The sequence below is a fragment of the Pseudorasbora parva genome, chromosome 25, assembly GCF_024679245.1.
Source record: "Pseudorasbora parva isolate DD20220531a chromosome 25, ASM2467924v1, whole genome shotgun sequence".
In the NCBI taxonomy this organism is placed as follows: domain Eukaryota; kingdom Metazoa; phylum Chordata; class Actinopteri; order Cypriniformes; family Gobionidae; genus Pseudorasbora; species Pseudorasbora parva.
This window is the reverse complement of record NC_090196.1, coordinates 8438361-8461121: the sequence shown is the minus strand read 5'-3', so window position 1 is coordinate 8461121 and position 22761 is coordinate 8438361. Positions and strand designations below refer to the sequence as shown.

At 39.9% G+C, this 22761-nt stretch overlaps 1 protein-coding gene across 1 annotated transcript in view; it reads right to left on the bottom strand.

Annotated features, from left to right (window-relative positions):
* Nucleotides 1-9082: 9082 nt before the first annotated feature.
* The window catches only part of abtb2b (ankyrin repeat and BTB (POZ) domain containing 2b), a 71710-nt gene continuing 58031 nt past the window's right edge, over nucleotides 9083-22761 (bottom strand). The window contains exons 5-17 of the mRNA XM_067436806.1: nucleotides 22509-22674; nucleotides 22282-22371; nucleotides 20750-20851; nucleotides 19489-19585; nucleotides 18531-18666; nucleotides 15080-15354; nucleotides 14562-14740; nucleotides 13365-13470; nucleotides 12277-12379; nucleotides 12067-12157; nucleotides 11904-11972; nucleotides 10305-10418; nucleotides 9083-9767 (exon numbers count right to left, since the gene is read on the bottom strand). Coding sequence (XP_067292907.1) covers nucleotides 9564-9767; nucleotides 10305-10418; nucleotides 11904-11972; nucleotides 12067-12157; nucleotides 12277-12379; nucleotides 13365-13470; nucleotides 14562-14740; nucleotides 15080-15354; nucleotides 18531-18666; nucleotides 19489-19585; nucleotides 20750-20851; nucleotides 22282-22371; nucleotides 22509-22674 — 1732 coding nt within the window. The 3' untranslated portion in view covers nucleotides 9083-9563. The remainder of the gene's footprint in view (nucleotides 9768-10304; nucleotides 10419-11903; nucleotides 11973-12066; nucleotides 12158-12276; nucleotides 12380-13364; nucleotides 13471-14561; nucleotides 14741-15079; nucleotides 15355-18530; nucleotides 18667-19488; nucleotides 19586-20749; nucleotides 20852-22281; nucleotides 22372-22508; nucleotides 22675-22761) is intronic.

Genomic DNA, 22761 nt, shown 5'->3' with positions numbered 1-22761 from the left:
TGATAGTAGTGAGTGTTCATGATTGTATGTCACTGAGTGGGTGTGTGTTCAGTCAAACAATGATCAAAGATATACTATATGATGTCTATGACTGTTATAGGTCAAAGTTACTTTGCATGCATGCAAATTTGCCGAAATTAGCTTTTTGATTTAATAAACGTGGATTAAGCCATGTATCTACTGATCAGGCATAGCATTATAACCATCTGTGCTGGTCCCTCTTTTGCTGCCAAAACAGACTTGACCCGTCAAGGCATGGACTCCCCTAGACCCTGAAGGTGTGCTGTGGTATATGGCACCAAGATATTAGCAGCAAATTCTTTAAGTCCTGTAACTGGTCTGCAGCTATGCAGCCCTATAAACTGTAATGCACTCTGACACCTTTCTATCAAAACCAGCATTAACTTCTTGAGCAATTTGAGCTCCAGTAGCTCGTCTGTTTGATCGGACCACACAGACCAGCCGTCGCTCCCCACGTGCATCAATGAGCCTTGGCCGCCCATGACCCTGTTGCCTAGCCACTGCAGATTATTCACTATATAAATGTTCTGTCATTATAATTACGTTTAATAACATTAAAATTACCAACAATTATTTTAGTTTTCAAATATAATTGCCCGAGCGTGTGCATTGCACAAGTGCTGATAGCAGCGCAGGGACTTTTTTACCGTTTGTATCACTCAGCTTGTCTGTGTTTGCGTGTTCAAGAATGTTGGCAAGTCCACAGTTTTCCCACGGGATTGACCATTCCCTTTAATTACTGTTGCTATGTCAACAAGCCATGTTGCTCAAACGCCACACATTATGATCTTGCGTAGTTAAAAATACCTTGTGGAGAAAAGAGGACACTGACAACATGCCGACAGACAGGACAGAGCAGGTTACTTTTGATATGAAACAAAGTCTCAGCGTTCAAATTTTGTCTTTCTTTTAATAGAAATGTAAACAATAAATGCCGTTTTGTGGCTCTTTAATGTGTCGTGACAGATTGCTGTAGCGGCTCAATTAAAGTAAGTATACAAGTTCAAGTCACTACGTCCATATTTTTTTTACAGTCTATGACGCCACCCATAGGATTCTGAAGAGCAGTTTTGAAGTGTAGAGTCGAGCTGGCCGTCGGCATCTTGTCAGCGCATCACTCCCAGTTAATAACTGACAATGGGCAAAGAGGCGGGAGATGGGCGGAGCTGACGTGATGACTAACAGACAGCAGACAAACTGCTATCCACCTGCCACTCAAAGTGGCCATGCCCTTAATTATGCAGAACTTTAAGGCTTTATATAATGTGAACAAATGAGTTATAAAAAAATAATAATTAGCTGTATAGACCAAGCCTGCAGTCTCCCTCTCATTTACTGAAGCTTTCGCGCATCGATCGCCCCCCGATGACCGGTCCCAGTATAGACCCCCCCTCTGTGTTTTCTAACGGATTCAAACTGAATAATAAAATTACACTTCAAATATTTTTTCCCCAAAGTTAGTTTATGTCACTGAAGGCAGTTATCATCATGATGATTTCATTTCAAGTGTTCGTTTTTAAAATAAGTTTAGTTTTAGTTAGTTATCTGATGCTATAAAAACGGGGGGTGTGACGTCATGATTGACAGCTGAGACTGACGGCTTCTCAATCAATCAATCAATCAATCAATCAACTTTATTTATATAGCGCTTTTACAATCACGATTGTGTCAAAGCAGCTTCACAGTGTCAAACAGGATAATATTGTGACAAAATTAGATTTGGCTGTACAGTCGTACTGGAGAAAACAGTGATGTTATCAGCTTATTTTAATTTATCATATAGCGACAATGTTGGCAGATCAGTATTATAGTTTATAGAATTAAATAAGACCTAATTCATACATTTTATTTGTGTAATAAGTTGAATAACTTTAATCATAATTTTAGTGTCCCCAACTGAGCAAGCCAAGCCAAAGGCGACAGTCACTTCACTTCTGCTTCTCTGAGTGAAGTTGTCACTGAGGCACTAACGGACTTTTTTTGAAATTTTTGTGAGCAGATAGGAGCTTTAGCTTTAATTTCTACAATTCCATAACTTATTTCACACCAACATAATTAATTATTCTGCATCTGCGAGAGTGTGGGCGGGCTTTTGATATCGCAGCTGTACTTCCTGCTCCACTTCCTGCGCTCTACTGCGCAACTCCGGTCCCGAAATCGCTACTGCGCAGACTCGGTCCCAAGATGTCCGCGCCGTGCAGGCCGCCTAAAAGCTTCAAATCTACCAAGCGGAAACAGATGATGTCGAGTCGTCCATATTTTTTTACGGTCTATGGTATAGACCTAAACCACAATTTGTACTAGGCTGTAAAGGCATTTGCACACTGACTCCGTAATTCGCATGCAAAATTTACGCATGACGTCATTTACCTCACGTTATGTCAATCACGCTTGCACACTGCCTCCGAAACTTTCGTCCATCAAAAATACATTCGGAACAGGTTCGATTTTCTGTAAACGTTTTCTGTAGACGTTTTCGCATCTGTAAAAACGCATTTTGAGAGATGTTTTGACAACTCAGAGCCACTATACATATTATTCTAGCAAAAATACTACAAATATTATTATATCACAGCTACAATTATAGCACATCAAGTCTCTGTAAAGCTGTGTATGTGTGTGTGATCCAATCCACTGCCAGTCTCTGTTCGGGATCAATTGATTCACGGAAATGAGTGATCTTTATAATATGTGGCTCCAGTATCGCTAGCAAAGCATCAAACTGAGCCACTGACACTAAAGTAAACTTTGGATCGGTCGGTCTGGATAATCCCGCTTGATAGGAGGGGAAACTCTCCTCTCTACGCGATCGCAAGAGTGGATGAACCCAATATCTCCTTAGGACAAACAATTCATCCTCACTAGACGTCACTTTGTCTTGTTTTGCTTTTTTTTTTTTTCTGTAACGCATTAATACGCATCGGACTCAGTCTGCAAGGTCTCTGTGCGTGACAAATTTTTCGGATCACGAATAAGAAAAAACGCATGCGAAAATATCGGACTCAGTGTGCAAAGACCTTTACAATGTTTTTTTTCTTCTGTAAAGTTGGGCATTTTAGATTCTGCTCCCTTCTAGAGCTTGTCCCTAGTGGCCAGTCGATGAATTGCATTTTAAGTCACTTCCGTATTTGGCTTCAAGAAAGAGCCTTAAAGAAGGTTGCTGCTTGGTTCAAGTCCAACGAATCTAATCTACGATCCTGACTGCAAAACAGCAGATTCGGCAGATTATGTTTGCTCAGATCGCCTGTCAATGAAACCTGTCAATGAAGGGTGAATTGAGCTTCTTTAACACTGTTGTGACTTTAACTGGCTGTTTTTCATGTCCAAGGATTGAAGCGTCCTCAGTAATGTGATATTTAGCCCTGGGAATGCAAATTTTAGCAAGGGAATTTTTACTGGGTTCCCTCAACCACCAAACATGTTTTGTGTAGCAATTGGGCAGGTTCTAACCAGGCGTGACGGCAACATTAAAATTATTTATACCATGGTCTGTCTGGATACTTGATTCTGATCGGCTGGAAGGTGTGCAATAAGTAAGGGATAATGTACACCTAGCCGGTTGTTATCGCAGAATAAACCCCGACAGAGTGATCAGGAGGGGTCTTGCATCACTCTGAAGGGGTTTATTCTGTGATAAAAACCGGAGTGATTGCGCCACACACACACACACACACACACACACACACACACACACACACACACACACACACACACACACACACACACACACACACACACACACACACACTCAGGAGCACAGAAACGTATCAATGCTGCCCAGCGACTTTGAGTAATAATATCGCTTCACTACTGGATCACATGATATTTTTCAGCAATTAGGGGGTTATATTTCTATTTTGAAGTAATAAATGCACATCTTCGTTGTTAAGAGGGACACTGAACAGATGCAGGTATGAATCTCTCCTTCTCTCTCAATAATTAATTCAAATAAATGCTATAATTAATTTATTCAACTAAATGTGATCTTGCACACTACTTCATCTTTGTGTCTGATTCAAAGCGGGAATGTTTGATCTAACGGGCCATAACTGACGAAAACATAGGCCGTAAAAAATATGGACGACGCAAGTTCATTCTCTTCCGCTGAAGTAATTGAAGCCTTTGGAGGTCTGATATGGCCCTGACATCTTGCGCAGATTTGGGACCGAGTCTGTACAGTAGTGATCTCGGGACCGGAATCTGTGCGATAGAGAGCAGGAAGTAGAGGTGCGATATCAAAAGCCCGCCCACACTCTCGCGGATGCAGAACAATTCATTATGTTGGTGTGAATTAAACAGTTATGGACATGTAGAAATTAAAGCTAAAGCTCCAATCTCCTCCCCAAAAAAGTTTGTTAGTGCCTCTTTCACAGACAACTTCACTCAGAGAAGCTGTCAATCTGAAAACTTGAAGCACTCATTTTTATAGCATCAAATAACTAAAACTAAAAATGTAATACTAAAATTTAAAAAACCGAACACTTGAAATGATGGTGATAAAAACTGCCTACAATGACAGAAACCAACTTTGGGAAAAAAAAAAAAATATTTGAAGAGTAATTTGACTGTTTAGTTTATCTTGCGTTCATTAGAAAACAGGCGAGGGGCGGCTATACTGGGACTGGCCACCTGGGGGCGATCATGGCGCGGAGGCTTCAGTTTCTGAGAGGAGTGCTACAGTGAGGAGTGCTACAAAAAAAAAACATTTTTTACCATTCTGGTCAAACACTCCACTGAAAACATCAATAACAGCTTTAAGTTGTCAATGTTAGCAAATGGCCATGGTATAAGAGAGATAATCCATGACTAGCTGAGTATTAAGCTATTTCAATGCACTTTGTATTGGGCGGTTCTTTGCCACTACATTGTGCATTAAAATCGCTTAATGCACAGCTAGCCGTGGATTATCCCTTACTAAATTTTAGATTGTAGCCTATATTGTTGTGCATTACTTTAATAGCCATAATAAAAGTGATAATTTACTGAAACTCTGAAAAGAAAGGAAAAAATACGTTCAAATAGTGAACACTATGTAAACAAACAGGTGTAGCTATTCCATGCTGCAAACTGACTTCATCAGACATTTATTATTTATTTTAAATAATGTTTAAAAAAATGTATTTCTTATACTACGCCACGCCTCCTCCCACATGAACGCACACAGCCAGAGCAGAGTCTGCAAAGCATCACGAGAGAAGGCGTTAAAGGTTCAGTTCACCCAAAAATGAAAATTCTCCCTTAATTACTTACCCTAATGTCGTTGGACACCCGTAAGACCTCCGTTCATCTTCAGAACACAAATGAAAATATTTTTGGTGAAATCTGATGGCTCAGAAAAGCCTTTATTGACACCAATGTAATTTCCTCTCTCAAGACGAATAAAGGCACTAAAGACGTCGTTACAAAGCCCATCTCACTACAGCGGCTCTACAATAATTTTATGAAGCGACGAGAATAGTTTTTGTGAGCAAAAAAATCTAAATAACGATTTAGGGTGAAGGGCCAAATTCAAAACAAAGTTTCGAACGGTTATAAATCAGCGGATTGATTCATGGGATCGTGCAGAGCCTTCAAAGCCCTTTGAAACTGCATTGATTTGGACCTTCAACCTCTTTGAAGTCCATTATGTGGAGAAAAATCTGGAATGTTTTTCTCAAAAAACGTATGGGGGTGAGTAAATGATCAGTCATTTTTCATTTTGAAGTTAAATACTCCTTTAAAAAGGTCATATAACACACACGGTACATGCATTTTACAAGCTTATTATATGGAAATGTATGTTGGCAGTGCTTGTACACAACCATCCTATAATGATAATAATTCATCGTGTTTTTTTTTTTTTTTAATCTTCTTATATGTTTTCTCCTGTCTCAATTCATGCCGTTTGACCATGTGACGTCACACGGTCTGACACCCTCCCACGATTGTTGATTGACAGCAGCGTTTCACCTCAGACCTTCCCTGAGTGAGCTCTGTTATCATCATATCCGCCATTATTGATACGCTGGAGCAGAATGACGTCTAAGCGATTGTAGTGTTCTGTTCTTGGGTGTAATAATGAACACAACAGTCGTTTTGATGTTCCTAAATCTGAACTGCTGAAGACGAAGTGGCTGAGTTTTGTTTTCGGCAATGCTTTTGTTTGCTTGAACTGCGAAGAATTTCTCACCGAGACTGCTTTATAACCGAGGGTCAGTATAAAGCAGGTTTGTTAAGAAGCTGCTCCTGAATAAAGATCTGTTCCAGCTATTCGTGTTCCTGCCGCCCCTCCAGAAGAAGTGAGTGTAGTTTGAAACGCTTCACGATGAATGCAGCTAAAGTGGGTAAGTTACATTACAGCATGCTTTCTATGTCTGACGTTCTCAATATAATTCATAATCCCACGTTTATAATGAACAACGCGTTATGGTTATTGTGTTATTACAAACTGTGTACACTGGTTTTAAAGTTAACGTAGACATAATAATAAGCTTAATTATGTAGATGGTTTACTGTCAATGAACTACATCAGTAAACACGTAGCATTTGTATCTCACTACGCTAACGTTACCCTGCCAGTACATAAAGACAGATCAAAGTGACATTACATTAACCAACCATTCAGAAATGTCCTGTATAGCCTTAATTGTCAAATTCCGTTGGAGCTGTCATCTTGTCATGATTCGACTCCGGTTCAAATTGATAAAGTTGCACAGATGTGTCCTCAGAGACTCCCGTCGCCATTCTTTCGCCTCTGCTGTTGTCAAAGGCAACAGCTCCACGTGCCAGCCCACAGAAGAGAGGGGCGGGGTCATTTATCATTTAAAGCCATATGCACTGAAATGGCTTGCTGTTTTTGACCAGGTAAAATAAGTGTTTTCTTATTAGAATTTTTTATTAACGTATAGTACAAAGTTTTCATTTAGACACTAAAGAATCATATTAACTTGTACAAAAATGGCATTATATGACCCCTTTAGACAGAACACCAATGCAAAAGACTCATCATTTGTTGTGTATGAAATTACAGGTACAGGTAATGCTGCAGTGTGTGTGGATCTGTGGCATGCATGTGTGGATCACTGTGTGTGTGGATCTGTGGCATGAATGTGTGTATTGCTGTGTGTGTGGATCTGTGCCGTTCATTTGCGGATAGGTGCACGCTCATGTGGATCTTGTTCTTTGTGAGAGGTTTTGATACTGTTTTCACTCCATACTTTTGGTGGTGGCCAGGGGTCAGCATGGGCACTGACTGGTCTGTAGCTATACAGCCACATACACAACAAACTGTGATGCACTGTATATTCTGACACCTTTCTATCAGAAACAGAATTAACAATTTGATCAGACCACACAGGCCAGCCTTCCCCACATGCATCAATGAGCCTTGGCCGCCCATGACCCTGTGGCCAGTTCTCCACTGTTCCTTCCTTGGAGCACTTTTGATAGATACTGACCACTGCAGACCGGGAACACCCCACAAGAGCTACAGTTTTGGAGATGCTCTGACCAAGTCGTCTAGCCATCACAATTTGGCCCTTGTCAAACTTGCTCAAATCCTGACGCTTGCCCATTTTTCCTGCTTCTAATAAATAAACTTTGTGGACAAAATGTTCACTTGCTGCCTAATATATCCCACCCACTAACAGGTGCTGTGATGAAGAGATAATCAGTGTTATTCACTGCACCTGTCAGTGGACATAATGTTATGCCTGATCGGTGGATATTATAGTAATATTTTGTTTGCTGCGTTATGACAGATGTGTTGGATTTATAACGATGCAGCATCACTCAGTTACTAGAAAAGATGTGAAACATACCGCTTGTCATGTGATCTCATGAGAAGACCCGCTCTAATAAAAACAGATTTATTCTACTGATAGGACAGGAGTCTACATCTCTTCATGCAAGTGAACATAAACTCTTCATTTCACTGTGTGGTACTCCTGCACCCCTGCAGTTTATTACCTTATTAGAAGTTTGCGAATTCCCAGTTTGGAAACCAGTGTTTTAATATATTTGCATCAGTCTTTGTAGGAGTTCTTTTCCAGCCTGGTAAGTTGACTTCACTGTTTTTCTCCTTTATTTTCTTTTTCATTGATGGAAAAATACAGTGCTCTCAGTAACCAGAAGATGGCGGCACAGTCTCATTTTTAAATTAAACTATAAAGCATTTGCCAGCTTAACATATATTACTTTATGTATTAGCAGATGTATATAAATAATTATTTATTTATGTATATTCATTTGTATATTTATTTGTTATATTATATATATATATATATATATATATATATATATATATATATATATATATATATATATATATATATATATATATATATATATATATATATATATATATATATATATATAGACATATACACACACATTTGTTTTTGTGACATATGGGGACATTCCATAGGCATTATGGTTTTTATACTGTACAAACCGTATTTTCTATCCCCCTACACTGCTCCTGCCCCTAAACCTACCCATCAAAGGAAACATTGTGCATTTTTACTTCCTAAAAAAACCTCATATGATTTATGAGCATTTTGAAAAGTGAGGACATGGCCAATGTCCTCATATTTCAGCCTCTTCTTGTAATACCTGTCATACCCATGTCAATATACACATTTGAGTCCTCATATGTCACAAAAACATGCCCCCACCCCACCACCACACACACACGTCATGTTTCCATGTTTTATGGGGACTTTCCATAGGCGTAATGGATTTCATACTGTACAAACTGTACATCCTATCCCCTTACACTGCCCCTGCCCCTAAACCTACCCATCACAGGAAACATTTTTTTTCAAACAAAACAGCATTTTTACTTTCTCAAAAAACTCCTTCTCTGTGATGTATATGTTCCCCTCATGGGGACCTAAAAATGTCCCCACAAGGACAAGGATTTCGGATATTGCCATCTTTGTGGGGACATTTTGTCCCCATAACGTAGGGATTACCAGGCCACACACACACACACACAAACACACAAGATAGAATGTCATCACTGAAAATACTTTGCGGTATTCTGTTGCTGTATGGATAATTTTAGACAAGTTTTGTTTATATATAACTTTATTTGCTTGCTTGGCATGAAACAAGATAAAACAGCAACTTAAATAATCTCACATCTTTAAATAGAACATGTCTTTGTTTTTCGCCATTACAAGATTTATCTTTAATAGCTTAAAATAAAACAATTATGAAAGGGAAAAAGATACCTTCTAGCCTCCCACTTGAGCCAAACTCTGTACAAAATGGCATCTGTTGATGTGTGGGAAAACTGTTGTCCACAATTTAACACAATCTTAACATACATTAGTTCAATAGCTTCAGCCACACAAACGCTGCAGCATTTCATGTCAAGCTTGTGTCCTTTAAATGATTATTTGTAGAATTCATGAAACTGTCCACAAAGCTCAACTTCAGTCAGTCTGTCTTTTTTCAATAGCATTTCCTTTTCATGTTTCCTTAGTCTTTCCATATTGTCTTAACATCTAAACATTCACGTCTTTTCTTCTTTGTGTATTTCCTTCCATCTTTTCCTTTCACACACGCGAAGTCACTAGCAGCGAGCGTAGTCTGCGCGCTAACGTGGCCTCGAGCTCTTCCAGAAGAGAGTCTTTTCCAGACCCGCTTCGTGTCCCGGACCCCAGGATCAGCGCCCGGAAGGCTTCCCTCTCCAACAGGCCTGCCATGTTCTGCAGGAAGAAACCTTCACAGTATGTACTGAGCTCCACCGCACCATGAGCCTGAAAAAATAAATATATATAAAAAAAAATAAACACCGAGAGACACTTAAAGGGTTCCTTCAGCGATTTAGCATTAAGAATGATGATTTTCGCATCATCGGAGGATTTTTCCCAGAAATAAAATACATAAATCTCTCCTCTCAGGGGGATATGAGGGGGGGAGCACGATCATTTGAATTTACTTTTTTCTTCAAGTTTGGATCACGCAATTCTGAGAAAAAGTCAAGACATTCAAGATGTTAACTTGCAATTGCAAGAAAAATGTCAGAACTGTGAGATGAAAGTCACAATTACCTTTATTTTTTTATTCTGTGGCGGAAACGATATCCACAATATTGGCTTTTTTGGGCTTTATTTTCTTTATTGTACAATATTGTACCATGATAATGACATTGTACAACATCATGATACCACCAAAATACTTGTTTCTTTACAATTATACAGTACTTATTTACTCTATACAAAATTATATAATTAAAATTATTATAATTTTGTATGATTATATATAATATTATGTAAACAGTTGTACATTCTTACTTTAGCAGTGTGGTAGATGCTCACAGCATTGTCAAGGTCAATGTTCTGAGCGCAGAGAATTTCACAGTGCCGCTGTAGCGCCCCCAGCTGGAACAAACTGGCCGCTGACAGTAACTACAGAGAAGGGAAACAAACGGGTGAACAATGCTTTTTTACTTGCTTCAAGCTACAAAAATATTTTACTGTCCAAGAAGAATCTCATTAAATGCACTGCAAAAAATGCATTTCTTACTTAGTATTTTTGTTTTGTTTCTAGTCTAACTATCTAAAAATTCACTAGAACAAAACTTGACTGGAACAAAATATCTTAAAATAAAGAAGTTTTTGCTTAAAAGAAGCTAAATAATCTGGGTAAGTAAAATGTAATATATGTTGTTTTAAGATTATTGTTCTTACTTTATTACTTTGCTTATGTTAAAGGACAACTCCGGTGAGAAATGAACCTAGGGGTAATTCACAGATGGTTACCGAGTAGATCGTTCTCTGGGATGCGTTTTCTTGAAAATCGAATGTAAAGAGTTTTATCTTTAAAAACAGATTAGCTTATAACGCTAGTCTATGGGGCACAGGGTAGACACAGGGTGGTAAAATTAAATCGCTAGTTAATACCACTAACAAGGCTCAAAATAGCCTCACACTAACACAGTAGCATAATGAGGGTCCCTACATGCAAACCGAAGCATTGAGAACTTTGTAATGTACAAACAGTTTAATAAGAAGATACTTTATAAACACAGCGCATTACGCGTTCACGGACAGGCACCATCTCGAAAAACTCGATGAATCGATCTACGAGCGCTGTTCTAAGTGAGCTGGTCGATAGGAATTAAGTTTGTGAAATGTAATAACATGGACATTTATTTATTTATTTATTTATTTATTTATTTTCTCTGTTGCGTTCGGTGTTTTCTTCCGGAAACAACGGACCATATGAGATTCCAAGTCACAGTTCATCACTTAGCAGAGCTCTCGTCGCTCGATGAGTCGAGACTGTTTTCCAAGATGGCGCCTGTCCGTGAACGCGTAATGCACTATGTCTATAAACTGTCTTCTTATTAAACTGTTTGTACTGTTACAAAGTTCTCAATGCTTCGGTTTGCATGTTGGGACCCTCATTATGCTACCGTGTTAGTGTGAGGCTATTTTGAGCCTTGTTAGTGGTATTAACTAGCGATTTAATTTCACTACCCGGTGCCCCATAGACTAGTGTTATAAGCTAATCTGTTTTTAAAGATAAAACTCTTCACATTCGATTTTCATTAAAACGCATCCCAGGGAACGATCTACTCTGTAACCATCTGTTAATTACCCCTAGGTTCATTTCTCACCGGAGTTGTCCTTTAAGCAAAAACTCTCTTAATTTTGAGTTATTTTTCCCCAAAACAAGACTTTTGCTTGTCTAGTAAATTCCTCTTGTTGTAAGAATTTTTAGATGTTTGGACTAGAAACAAGACAAAAATACTAAGTAAGAAAATATTTTTTTTTTTTGCAGTGTGTGAAAAGATAAAGTTTCATCTTAAGTTATTGCGTTTAAACTCAAGGGTGCATGAAGAATATCTCCATATCTGCGCGAGTTGGACTGTATCTTGTTTGTCTTACCTCCAGCAACTCCGAGACGCCCATCTTCAGAGACTCCGTCCCCCCGCAGTACAGGTATGACATCATCATCTGGATAAACACAACGAGATCGTGATTAACTCCCGATAACATCTGGGAACACCCTGTTATCGCACGGGTTGGACGAGGGTTCATCTCAGGGTACCTGGAAGATGTTGTACTTGACGTTGCTGATCTCAATGTCTTTGCGGGGCTGAGTGCTGTCCGACCCGTTCAGTGCCAGCAGACTTCTGAACCTGATCCCAGAGCAAACATCCTTCATTCATAATGCTTCAATTGTGTCAAAAAATATAATCTACTTCAGAGACCCGTGCTACAAGATAACACTTTTGTATTTTTTATTTTTTTTGCTCACCTATCGGACGCTGTGAGCAGAAGAACCCCGTGAGCATAGAACGCTTTGCCCTCCACTAGGAACGTCACGTCGGACATCTCTGGGTTGTTCAGGAAGTGTGGGTCTGTGGAAAGAGGAGAAATTAGAATTTAACAGAGAAATCATTCACAGACAAAAAACAAAAAAAAATGAAAGAAAGAGTTAGCAAAATTCAAAAAATTAACTACAACTATAATGTGCACTATCTTGTAAATGAAAAGAAAATAACCAGAATATATTATGTGCAAACTTAAAGGAACACACCACCATTTTTAGAAATGGGACTTAGTCAACTTCTTATATGGGCAAATGCATTTCTGTCTGCATGCATTGTTTTAGTTTGGGAGGGTTGCCGCTAGCTTAGCTTAGCATAATGAATGGAATGCTATGTTGCCAGCTAGCATGTCCTGAGTAAAAATGATCCGAAAAACCCCACCTAATTACTTGTAGTGGCCTGTGTATTCACAACCAGTACAAATAACGATACAGATTAGAACGAGGCGATTTCCTAGGCATATTTTGATATTGACTTGGGACTATATTATGAGGAAGCACAGGCGAAGCACTGCTACTTGAGCGTAGAGATATCACAGCTCTCATCCTCATGTCGATCGCAATGTGTTGTGTGATATCTCAGTGCTCAAGTACCAGTGCTTCGCCTGTGCTTCCACATAATATAGTTCCAAGTCAATATCAAAATATGCCTAGGAAATCGCTTCGTCCTAATCTGTATCGTTTTTGTACTGGTTGTAAATTCGCAGGCCACAAGAAGTAATTATTTTTTTTTTTTTTAATTTTAATCACTTTTACTCTGAACATGCTTGCTGGCTACATAGGATTCCATTCATTATGCTAAGCTAAGCTAGCGGCGACCCTGCCAAACTAAATGCATGCACTGAGACAAAAATGCATTTGCCCACATATCTAAATGTATGAAAGAAGTTGAATAAGCCCTATTTCTAAAAACGGTGTAGTGTTCCTTTAAGTTTCTGAATTTTAAATCCATGTTGGAGGGTCCAGGCAATGTTGTCAATTCATAAATATAACTCTACTGAGATGGAGTGGATTACCAAGTTGAGCGGAGAGAGTGGCCTTCTTTTCTTGGATAGGAGGAAGCGGAGCAGGACCGTAACAGTGACTAAAAATGATGCCCAGCTGTTGGAAAATTGCCTCATTCTGTAGAGGAAAAGAAAGATTTAGTCATAAGGTAGTTTTAGAGACAACCGCTGTGTCTGAAATTGCGTACTGAGTAGGTACTACATTTGAATGTACTTTGTGACTGCTAAACAAGTATGCTCTATATTAGGGCTTGGTATTGACACAAATTTCACGTTTCGATTTGATTTCCATTCAAAAGCTTTCGATTCGATATCGATTATTGTGGATATATATCCACAAGTTCATGGTCACTGAATGTTTTTTCTGAGGTAAGTGTGACATTGTTTACAAGCTGTCATATCAAAAATAACAGCACAAAGATTATTGCATTTTATTTATTTATTTTTTATTTTTTGAATGGGAGAATGATCCGTTCTTTCTTAAACTGAAAACAGAAAGACTAATCAATTCTTGGGATTTATGAAACGATATCGGTTTGTAAAATTTATACTCAGCCTACTCTATTTTAATACTCTAAATTCGGACGTACTACAGCCGTCATGTTGTTACCAGCGTCAGTTACATTGCTTCCCTGATAATCATAAATCCTCTCCCATGGCCTCACGGGATAGTAAAGTGTCCATCAAATGCACACCTAATAATCTCGTCTGAAGTAGGTAATCTGGGGACTTTTTGTCTAACACATACTTCTCTTTTGGCGTCCTTTTCACACTCAAAAAAAAAAATGCTGTATTGTTTCAACCCAAATTTGGGTCAAATATGGACAAACCCAACTGTTGAGTTAATTTTAACCCAACGTTTGGGTTTGTCCATAGTAAACCCAAATTTGGGTTGAAACAACCCAGAATTGTTTAGAGTGTAGTAGGGAAGTGTTTGATTTCAGACGCAGCATAAGAATTATTTATAGACAATCTTCGCACCGTCTACATTTTTGGCACAAAAAAAACACAAAAATGTTTTAGAACAATAAATGTCCATTTCAGATCCTCGAAATGGGAACATTTTACCTGCAATTAGCTCTTATATTTTAATTGACAGTCTTTTTAAAAAATTTCACCATCCATTGACAATGACAACAATAATTCTGTGTAAGGTTCTTAAATAGGGACTGTTGTTAAGTTTTTTTTTTTTTTTTTTTTTTTAAGTACCTTGCTATTTTTCAGGATGTTAAACATCAGAGGAAAACCAACGCAGACTAGTTCCTCGCAGTAGTCCTCCTCTTTGATGGAACTGAAGTCTCGTAAAAGGGAGAGCGTGACTCCAGCTCGGGATTTTAGCTGAGCGCTGCGTAGTGACTCCAACCATACATGAAGCTTCCACGACACTCCTGCAGGATCAGACGATATATAGATAATTGTTTGCAAATAGTCAAATGGTGTATCACATACAATCTATATTTGATCACAAATTGTTACTCTATAACTTAAATCTTGCACTGGAGGGTCAATGCCCTGCAGAGTTTAGCTTCAACCCTGATCAAGTACACCTGAGCAAGGTCTTCAGGATTACTAGAAAATCACAGGAAGGTGAATTTAATCAGGGTTTCAGCTTAACTCTGCAGGGCACTGACCATCCAGAAATGGATTTGAACCTCTGATAACATCTTTACAATGTGTATTCTCTGTAAAAAAAAAAAAATTACTTATTAGATATGCATCTGACCTACCCAATGATCTGAGCTCCATGGTGACATCCAGGTAGCCGTGCTCTGCACTATAGAATGATGCCTCCTGCAGAGCTTTCATGCGGGTCTTACACAGCTTGGGCAGGGCATCTTCTGACACCAGGCTGAGGTTAGGGGATGGAGGAGGGGGTAGGGAATGTCCGTTCCGGCCAGACGCCCGCGTCTCGCCCTCCACGCCCTCCGCCAGGATTTCCTCCAGCGAGAGCACGTCTTCCCTCACCTTCTGAGGCTGAGAGAGGAGCTTCCTCAAAACATTCCTGGAGAACATAGTTTTCAATTAGTTTAGTGATGGACAGGTGGTAGACAGATCGATAGAAAGATAGATGGATATATAGGTAGATAAATGGTCTGGATAGATCATGAATGTTTGGGCAAATGGTTAGACAGATTGATAAAAAGCTAGATGGATGGATTGCTGGTGAATGATTAGATAGGTAGATAGTTGAAATTTGGCTTTGAATATATACACACGGATAGCTTGTTAGGTAGATGACTGACTTGTAAATTATTAGACAGATAGCTGACTGGTAGATGTAGTGGATGGATGGATGGATGGATGGGTGGATGGATGGACGGATGGACGGACGGACGGACAGATAAGTGGGTGGGTGAATGGATGGATGGATGGATGGATGGATGGGTGGGTGGGTGAATGATTAATTATTTGACTGACTGCTAGACAGGAGGGTGGATTGAGGATGGATGGATGGATAGATAAGTAGATGGATTAATGGATAAGTAGGTGGGTGGGTGGATAATTGATTATTTTGCTGACTGACAGACAGTTGGATGGATAAGTGGGTGGGTGGGTGGGTGGGTGGGTTGGTTGGTTGGATGGATGGATAGATAAGTGGATGGATTAATGAATAAGTGGGTGGGTGGGTGGGTGGATGGATAATTAATTATTTTGCTGACTGACAGACAGGTGGATGAATGGGGGGATGGAGGGGTGGGTGGATAGAAGGATGGATGGATGGATGAATAAGCAGATAGATTGATGGATAAGTGACTGACAGACAGACAGGTGGATGAGGTGGATGGATGGATGGATGGATAGATAGATAAGTGGATGGATTAATGGATAAGTAGGTGGGTGGATGGATAATTAATTATTTTGCAGACTGACAGACAGGTGGATGGAGGGGTGGCTCGATAAGTGGGTAGGTGGATGGGTGGATAAGGGGGTGGGTGAATGGATGGGTGAATCGATGGATGGATAGGTGGATGGGTGGATGAGTTGGATGGATAGATAAGTGGATGGATTAATGGTTAAGTAAGTGGGTGGGTGGATGGATAATTAATTATTTTGCTAACTGACAGACAGGTGGATGAATGGGTGGATGGATGGGTTGATGGATAAGTGGGTGAGTGGATGGATAAGTGGGTGTATGGATGGTTTTGGATTGTATGGGTGGGTGGGTGGCTGTATAGATTGATGGGTGGGTGGGTGTATGGATGTATGGGTGGGTGTATGGATGTATGGGTGGGTGTATGGATGTATGGGTGTATGGATGGATGGGTGGGTGTATGGGTGTATGGATGTATGGGTGGGTGTATGGGTGTGTGGGTGGGTGTATGGGTGTGTGGGTGGGTCTGTGGGTGGGTGTATGGATGGATGGGTGGGTGTATGGGTGTATGGATGTATGGGTGGGTGTATGGATGTATGGATGTATGGGTGGGTGTATGGGTGTATGGATGGATGGATGGGTGGGTGTATGGGTGGGTGTATGGATGGATGGGTAGGTGTATGGGTGTATGGATGCATGGGTGGGTGTATGGGTGTGTGGGTGGGTGTATGGATGTATTGTGGGTGTATGGATGTATGGGTGGGTGGGTGGGTGTATGGATGTATGGGTGGATGTATGGGTGGGTGGGTGTATGGATGGATGGAGGGATGATGGATAGATGGATAATATTTTGACAAAGTTTGATGGACAATTAATAAATTGTACATAGATTCATATCCACAACTTTCCCGAACTCTGACCTTTCCCATGATCGCTATGGCAACGTAGAACAAGCCGGTAACGCACTTCCGGTTTACATTAGTCTGTACTGTTATCAGCTAAACGCTTGGTTGTATTATGAGGATTCAGGAGTAGACTTTAATAACAACGCTTCAGGCAAAATGATCACGTCCCAGATGGTCGCATGGATCTGACTATCTTACAAGAACTTATTAAGATCTGTAGCACTAAGCGGTTCACCAGAGTTATGCGGCGCAGACATTTTGCCACTGTGTGTAGGCTTGGCTGTTCCTATGAACCACGCGAGAGTTACCTTCCATCCATGCGCCTGTAAATCGATTTTATTTTATTATAAATAAAGGTTTATTTGTTTCTAGTTATTTATTTATTTTGTCCTGCCGCATCCGCATTCACCCATCAAATATTATCCCGCGCCGCACTCGGTTGTGCTGAGTCCCGCGGGAGTGCATGTCTCTATTTTTAGGCTGTAAGAGCGGTGTTGCTACACATTAAACCTGTAAATTATTGAAAACAATAAACATACCCCTTGCAAAAAAATTATACAGTTTTACTGCATTATTTTAAATAGGTTAAACTAATATATAAACTCAATAATTACATTTACATCAATGAAATGTAAATTTTTATTACAATGCACTTAAATTCATTGAAGTTCATGCATCTATTTTCATGTTGATTAAAAAAAAAGTCTACTGACAATGTCTGACATGAACAACATTTCAACAATTACAAATATTAAAATACAAATATTACTTCTACATCACAATTCTTGAGTTTATCTGAAGCTCGTTGGGCATTGAATTGACTGCGTAGGGTGCTAGGAAACATGTCAAACGGGTCCGTTAATGTTGCATGGTTTATGGAAGCCAGGTTTCGGAGGTGTGAGACCCAGGCGCTCAGCGGCACTTAGCGCTCATTAACCCCGGCGAGAGCAGCCTTAACTCGGCTAGTCCTTCTGACGACTGCTGCTGCCTGGCAGAAGCCTCCCATGATGCAAATTTGCGTCTGTTGTGTAGTGAATGAAGCGAATGGATTCAAAATGTTTACGCGTCCAACTTCGCATGAATTGCACTATTTATTCGCGTCACTCGCGTCTGGTGTGAACGCAGCATGACTGTTATGTGTGCTAAACCGGAACTGAGATCCCGTCAACCCGAGGTATCGAGTGTCATGGCGACGCCCACTAAGACTTGCAGGAAAGTTGTGGATAGAAAGTTGCTGGATAGCTAGACGATGAATGATTGGCTAGATAGAATGCAGATGATTTGGCAGATTGATATTCTGTTATTGTGCTCTGTCATATTTGCTAAATATGAAATCGTTATGTGGTAATGCGGCTCTGCATTTGTTGTCGTAACCAAACATAATCCGAGTTTCCCGAGGGGCGAGTGTGTATTTGAGCTGTGTGTTAGTATGATCTGTTCCAGGACAGCGGGAGACATTACCTGTGGCCGTGTGCCGCAGCGTGACTGAAGCAGTTCATGTCCTCATAGAGCGATGATGTCAGCGTGTTCCCGTCCTGTGACCTCAGCAGGGGATCCGCACCCCGCGCCAGCAGTAAACTAACCATCTCGTAATTCCCTGCGAGATTGCGAAAACAGGAGAGTGACCAGAGGAGAAGAGAAGTAGAAACAGATGGTGAGATTGCGAAGATGTGTAGAGTAAATGAGAGAACCACAATAAAAGAAAAGAGCACAATTCGTGATCATTACTGTAATGATCTTGGAAGGGCCATGTCATGAGGAATCAACTTTGCCTTGATCTTTTGTGATAAAAGAGCTTAATGTACTATGAAAACATACTCTCTAAGAACTCACATCTTCCTGGTCCAAAACTGACTCTACTCTCTTCAGATATCTAACACCATAAAAGTGAAATATTAACATCACCGCCCACATTTATAATAAAGATTGCTTATTGAAGTTCAGAAACTTGGCCTGCCTAGTCACAGTGAGGTATTAAGGGTAAAGCAGGACAGATAGTGGTAAAGTGACTTGCTGAGGGGAAAACTAAATATGACTCGTTTGAATATTGCAGAACCTCTTGTGGAATGTCCTCACACCTATATACGGTTTAATAAAACCAAACACGGGCTCTGAACTGTGGCAATACACTCCCTGACCCAATTCTGTCAACAGTTTGTGGCTTCTACAGTTTGGCCGTGACACATGGCCGTATTTTTAGGGATTCCTGTTTGGGATGGGAGTGACCAGCCTTCCCTGGCAGGCTGTAAATCTGAGCCGCTGGATGTTGTGTGAGGCTGATATGAGCGAGGGAGTTGTGCCACACACACACACACACACACACACACACACACACACACACACACACACACACACACACACACACACACACACACACAAACACACACACAAACACACACACACACACGCGCACACACACCTGCTGAAGATGCCAGCTGAAGAGGCGTCTCCGTGTTGCTCTCCTGTCCGTTACGCACGGCTGCTCCTTCCACATTTGCCCCGGCGTCTAATAGAAGCTGAAGATATGGAAAGCGTGAATATTAAGTATCAGTAAAAACTGCCGCTGATAATAAATACATGAATTAAACTTAACTTGTGCGGCTGTTGTAGCCGCACAATGTTTACCACAAGTTCACTTGTGGTAAATTTTACAGTATAGTTGCAGTGCAAAACAAAAACTTTGATGTAAACTAGTTGTGTATACTTTTATATACTACGAAATGGGCGTGTTTAGTTCCAATAAGTATTGAAATAGTACACTTGCAAGTATGTTACTAGTACATTGATTTTAGTATGCAGTTGCTACATAAAGTATACTTGAAAATATGTTCTCAAAATGAACTTGAAGTAAACTTCTTTGAAAAACATGGATGTCAGTCAGGGATTGTTGTTCTGTTTTTGAAGACCATAAAAGTGCATCTGTCCGTCAAATAATGTGCTTCACACGGCTCCGGGAGGTTAATAAATCCCTTTGGAAGTGAATTGATGTGTTTGTGTGATAAAAAAATCCATATTTAAAACTTTATTAGGTAAAGTTTCAGCTGATCGCCTTCCATATTGAGGTTATAAAAAGTGTTAAATGTGCCTCTGCAGTTCAAAAGCTTACATGAACAGGTATGCTCGTCAGACGTCGCGTACGCAGTTTGAACTCCGGAAGGCACTTTCAACACTTTTCCACGGACGGCAATCGGCCAGAACTTAATTTCAGAAGGCCTTTTAACACCCCGGAGCCGTGTGAAGCACGTTATTTGACGGACAGATGCTTTTTATGGACTTCAAATATAGAACAACAATTCCTGCCATTTTAAAACTTGGATTAGCCAGGGCTTTTTTAATATAACTCAACTTTTATTCGTCTGAAAGAAGAATGTCATATACCCCTGGGATGACTTGAGTAAATCATGGGCTAATTTTCATTTTGGGGTGAACTATCCCTTTAAATGCAACTCAATCATGTGACCAATAAAATTTAGCTTGTTAAGAAGACTTCATGGATTCCATCAGAAATGTGGATGGATCTATTCACGACATTCAGTGCTATGCTAAGGCTAGGGTTAGTAGTTGTTTCAGTGTTGTGACTAGCATGATCAATTAAATATTTAGAATAGGTTGTGGGGTATACGTGTGACTGGTTTAGGCAAAAAACAAATATAATAATCACAAAATAAGGAGTTCTTTACCTGCACTACTGATATATGTCCATGTAACACAGCGAACGTGAGCGCCACCCAGTGGCGGCTGTCTGGGTGGACTGAAGGGTGTTTGGGAGAGCAAACGGGAACCTGAACACAAAAGATTATCAGCTTTCATACAGGGCTGTTTTCCATTTCTTCACAAAAAACATTTATAACATTACAATATTCTATTAAAGGACAACTCCGGGGAGAAATTAACCCAGGGGTAATTCACAGATGGTAGATCGTTCTCTAGGATGTGTTTTCATGAAAATCGAATGTAAAGAGTTTTATCTCTAAAAACAGATTAGCTTATAACACTAGTCTATGGGGCACAGAGTAGTGCAATTAAATCGCTAGTTAATACCACTAACAAGACTCAAAATAGCCTCACACTAACACAGTAGCATAATGAGGGTCCCAACATGCAAACCGAAGCATTGAGAACTTTGTAATGTACAAACAGTTTAATAAGAAGATACTTTATAAAGACAGTGCATTACGCGTTCACGGACAGGCGCCATCTTGGAAAACAGTCTCGACAAATCGATCTACGAGCGCTGTTCTAAGTGAGCTGGTCAATAGGAATTAAGTTTGTGAAATGTAATAACATGGACATTTTTATTTATTTATTTTCTCTGTTGCGTTCGGTGTTTTCTTCTGGAAACAACGGACCATATGAGATTCCAAGTCACAGTTCATCACTTAGCAGAGCTCTTGACGCTCGAAGAGTCGAGACTGTTTTCCAAGATGGCGCCTGTCCGTGAACGCGTAATGCACTGTCTTTATAAAGTATCTTCTTATTAAACTGTTTGTACACTTACAAAGTTCTCAATGCTTCGGTTTGCATGTAGGGACCCTCATTATGCTACTGTGTTAGTGTGAGGCTATTTTGAGTCTTGTTAGTGGTATTAACTAGCGATTTAATTTCACTACCCTGTGCCCCATAGACTAGTGTTATAAGCTAATCTGTTTTTAGAGATAAAACTCTTTACATTCGATTTTCATGAAAACGCATCGCAGAGAACGATCTACTCGGTAACCATCTTTTAATTACACCTAGGTTCATTTCTCACCGGAGTTGTCTTTTAAAGCAATCTGAAAAATAATCATAGGCTAGTTTTATATTGTTATTATAATTGTTTAGCTGGCTTGTCCAATTTATTTATTTATTTAATTTTATTTAATTTTTTTAAGGTATTTTTCTTTTTTTGGGGAAGCATGCAAAACAATTAATTTAAGTAAGGGTTTTTTTCATTCACAGTTTTCTTTTTGACATAAATTCATGGATAGTTTTCTAGTTTTTTTTAAGCAAATACCTACATACGAACACGTTATCACGTAATCTCTTGCGAAATCTCTAGTGAACAATTTATTTAAATAGCCTTTTTTTGTCAAAGAATGCTGGAAATTTGGCTTCAGTTTTGCTTCTTTCTTTTTTTGTTGGTAAATGTTTTTTAATCCCATTTAACTTGGTACAAACGGGCCATAACATCCAAAAATAGTGAGCAACTGATATAGTAACTGGTGGTACTAACCGCTACATCCAGATTGGCTCCAGCATCAATCAACATCTGGACTAAAGCTTCATCTCCAGCTGAGCAGGCGTACATCAGCGGGGTCATACCCTGCCACAGATGAAGAGAGCAGAGTTTGACATCTGGATCCAAAACATGATATCAGTGTAACAGAGTGATGTATAGTTTGGTCTTGGGTGCTGACAGGTGTTGTTAACGTCTGGCTTGCGGTTCTGATCTTACGGTACCTGGTCATCCATGCTGTTGACACCATCTGGCCCCAGCAGCTCGATGGCCTGGCCAATCAGATCGGTGCGGCCGCAGTTCAGCATGCGGAAGCCCAGGTCCAGCTGGAACTTATCTGTGGCCGCTTTGGCATCCAGCCGCCTGAAGGAACTAAAACAGCACTCAGGCCTATAAAAGACAGAAGAAGAGTTAGAAAACATGCATAAACCAAAAGGAGGACTGACTTAAATACAGTACACATAACAGTGACTGTAC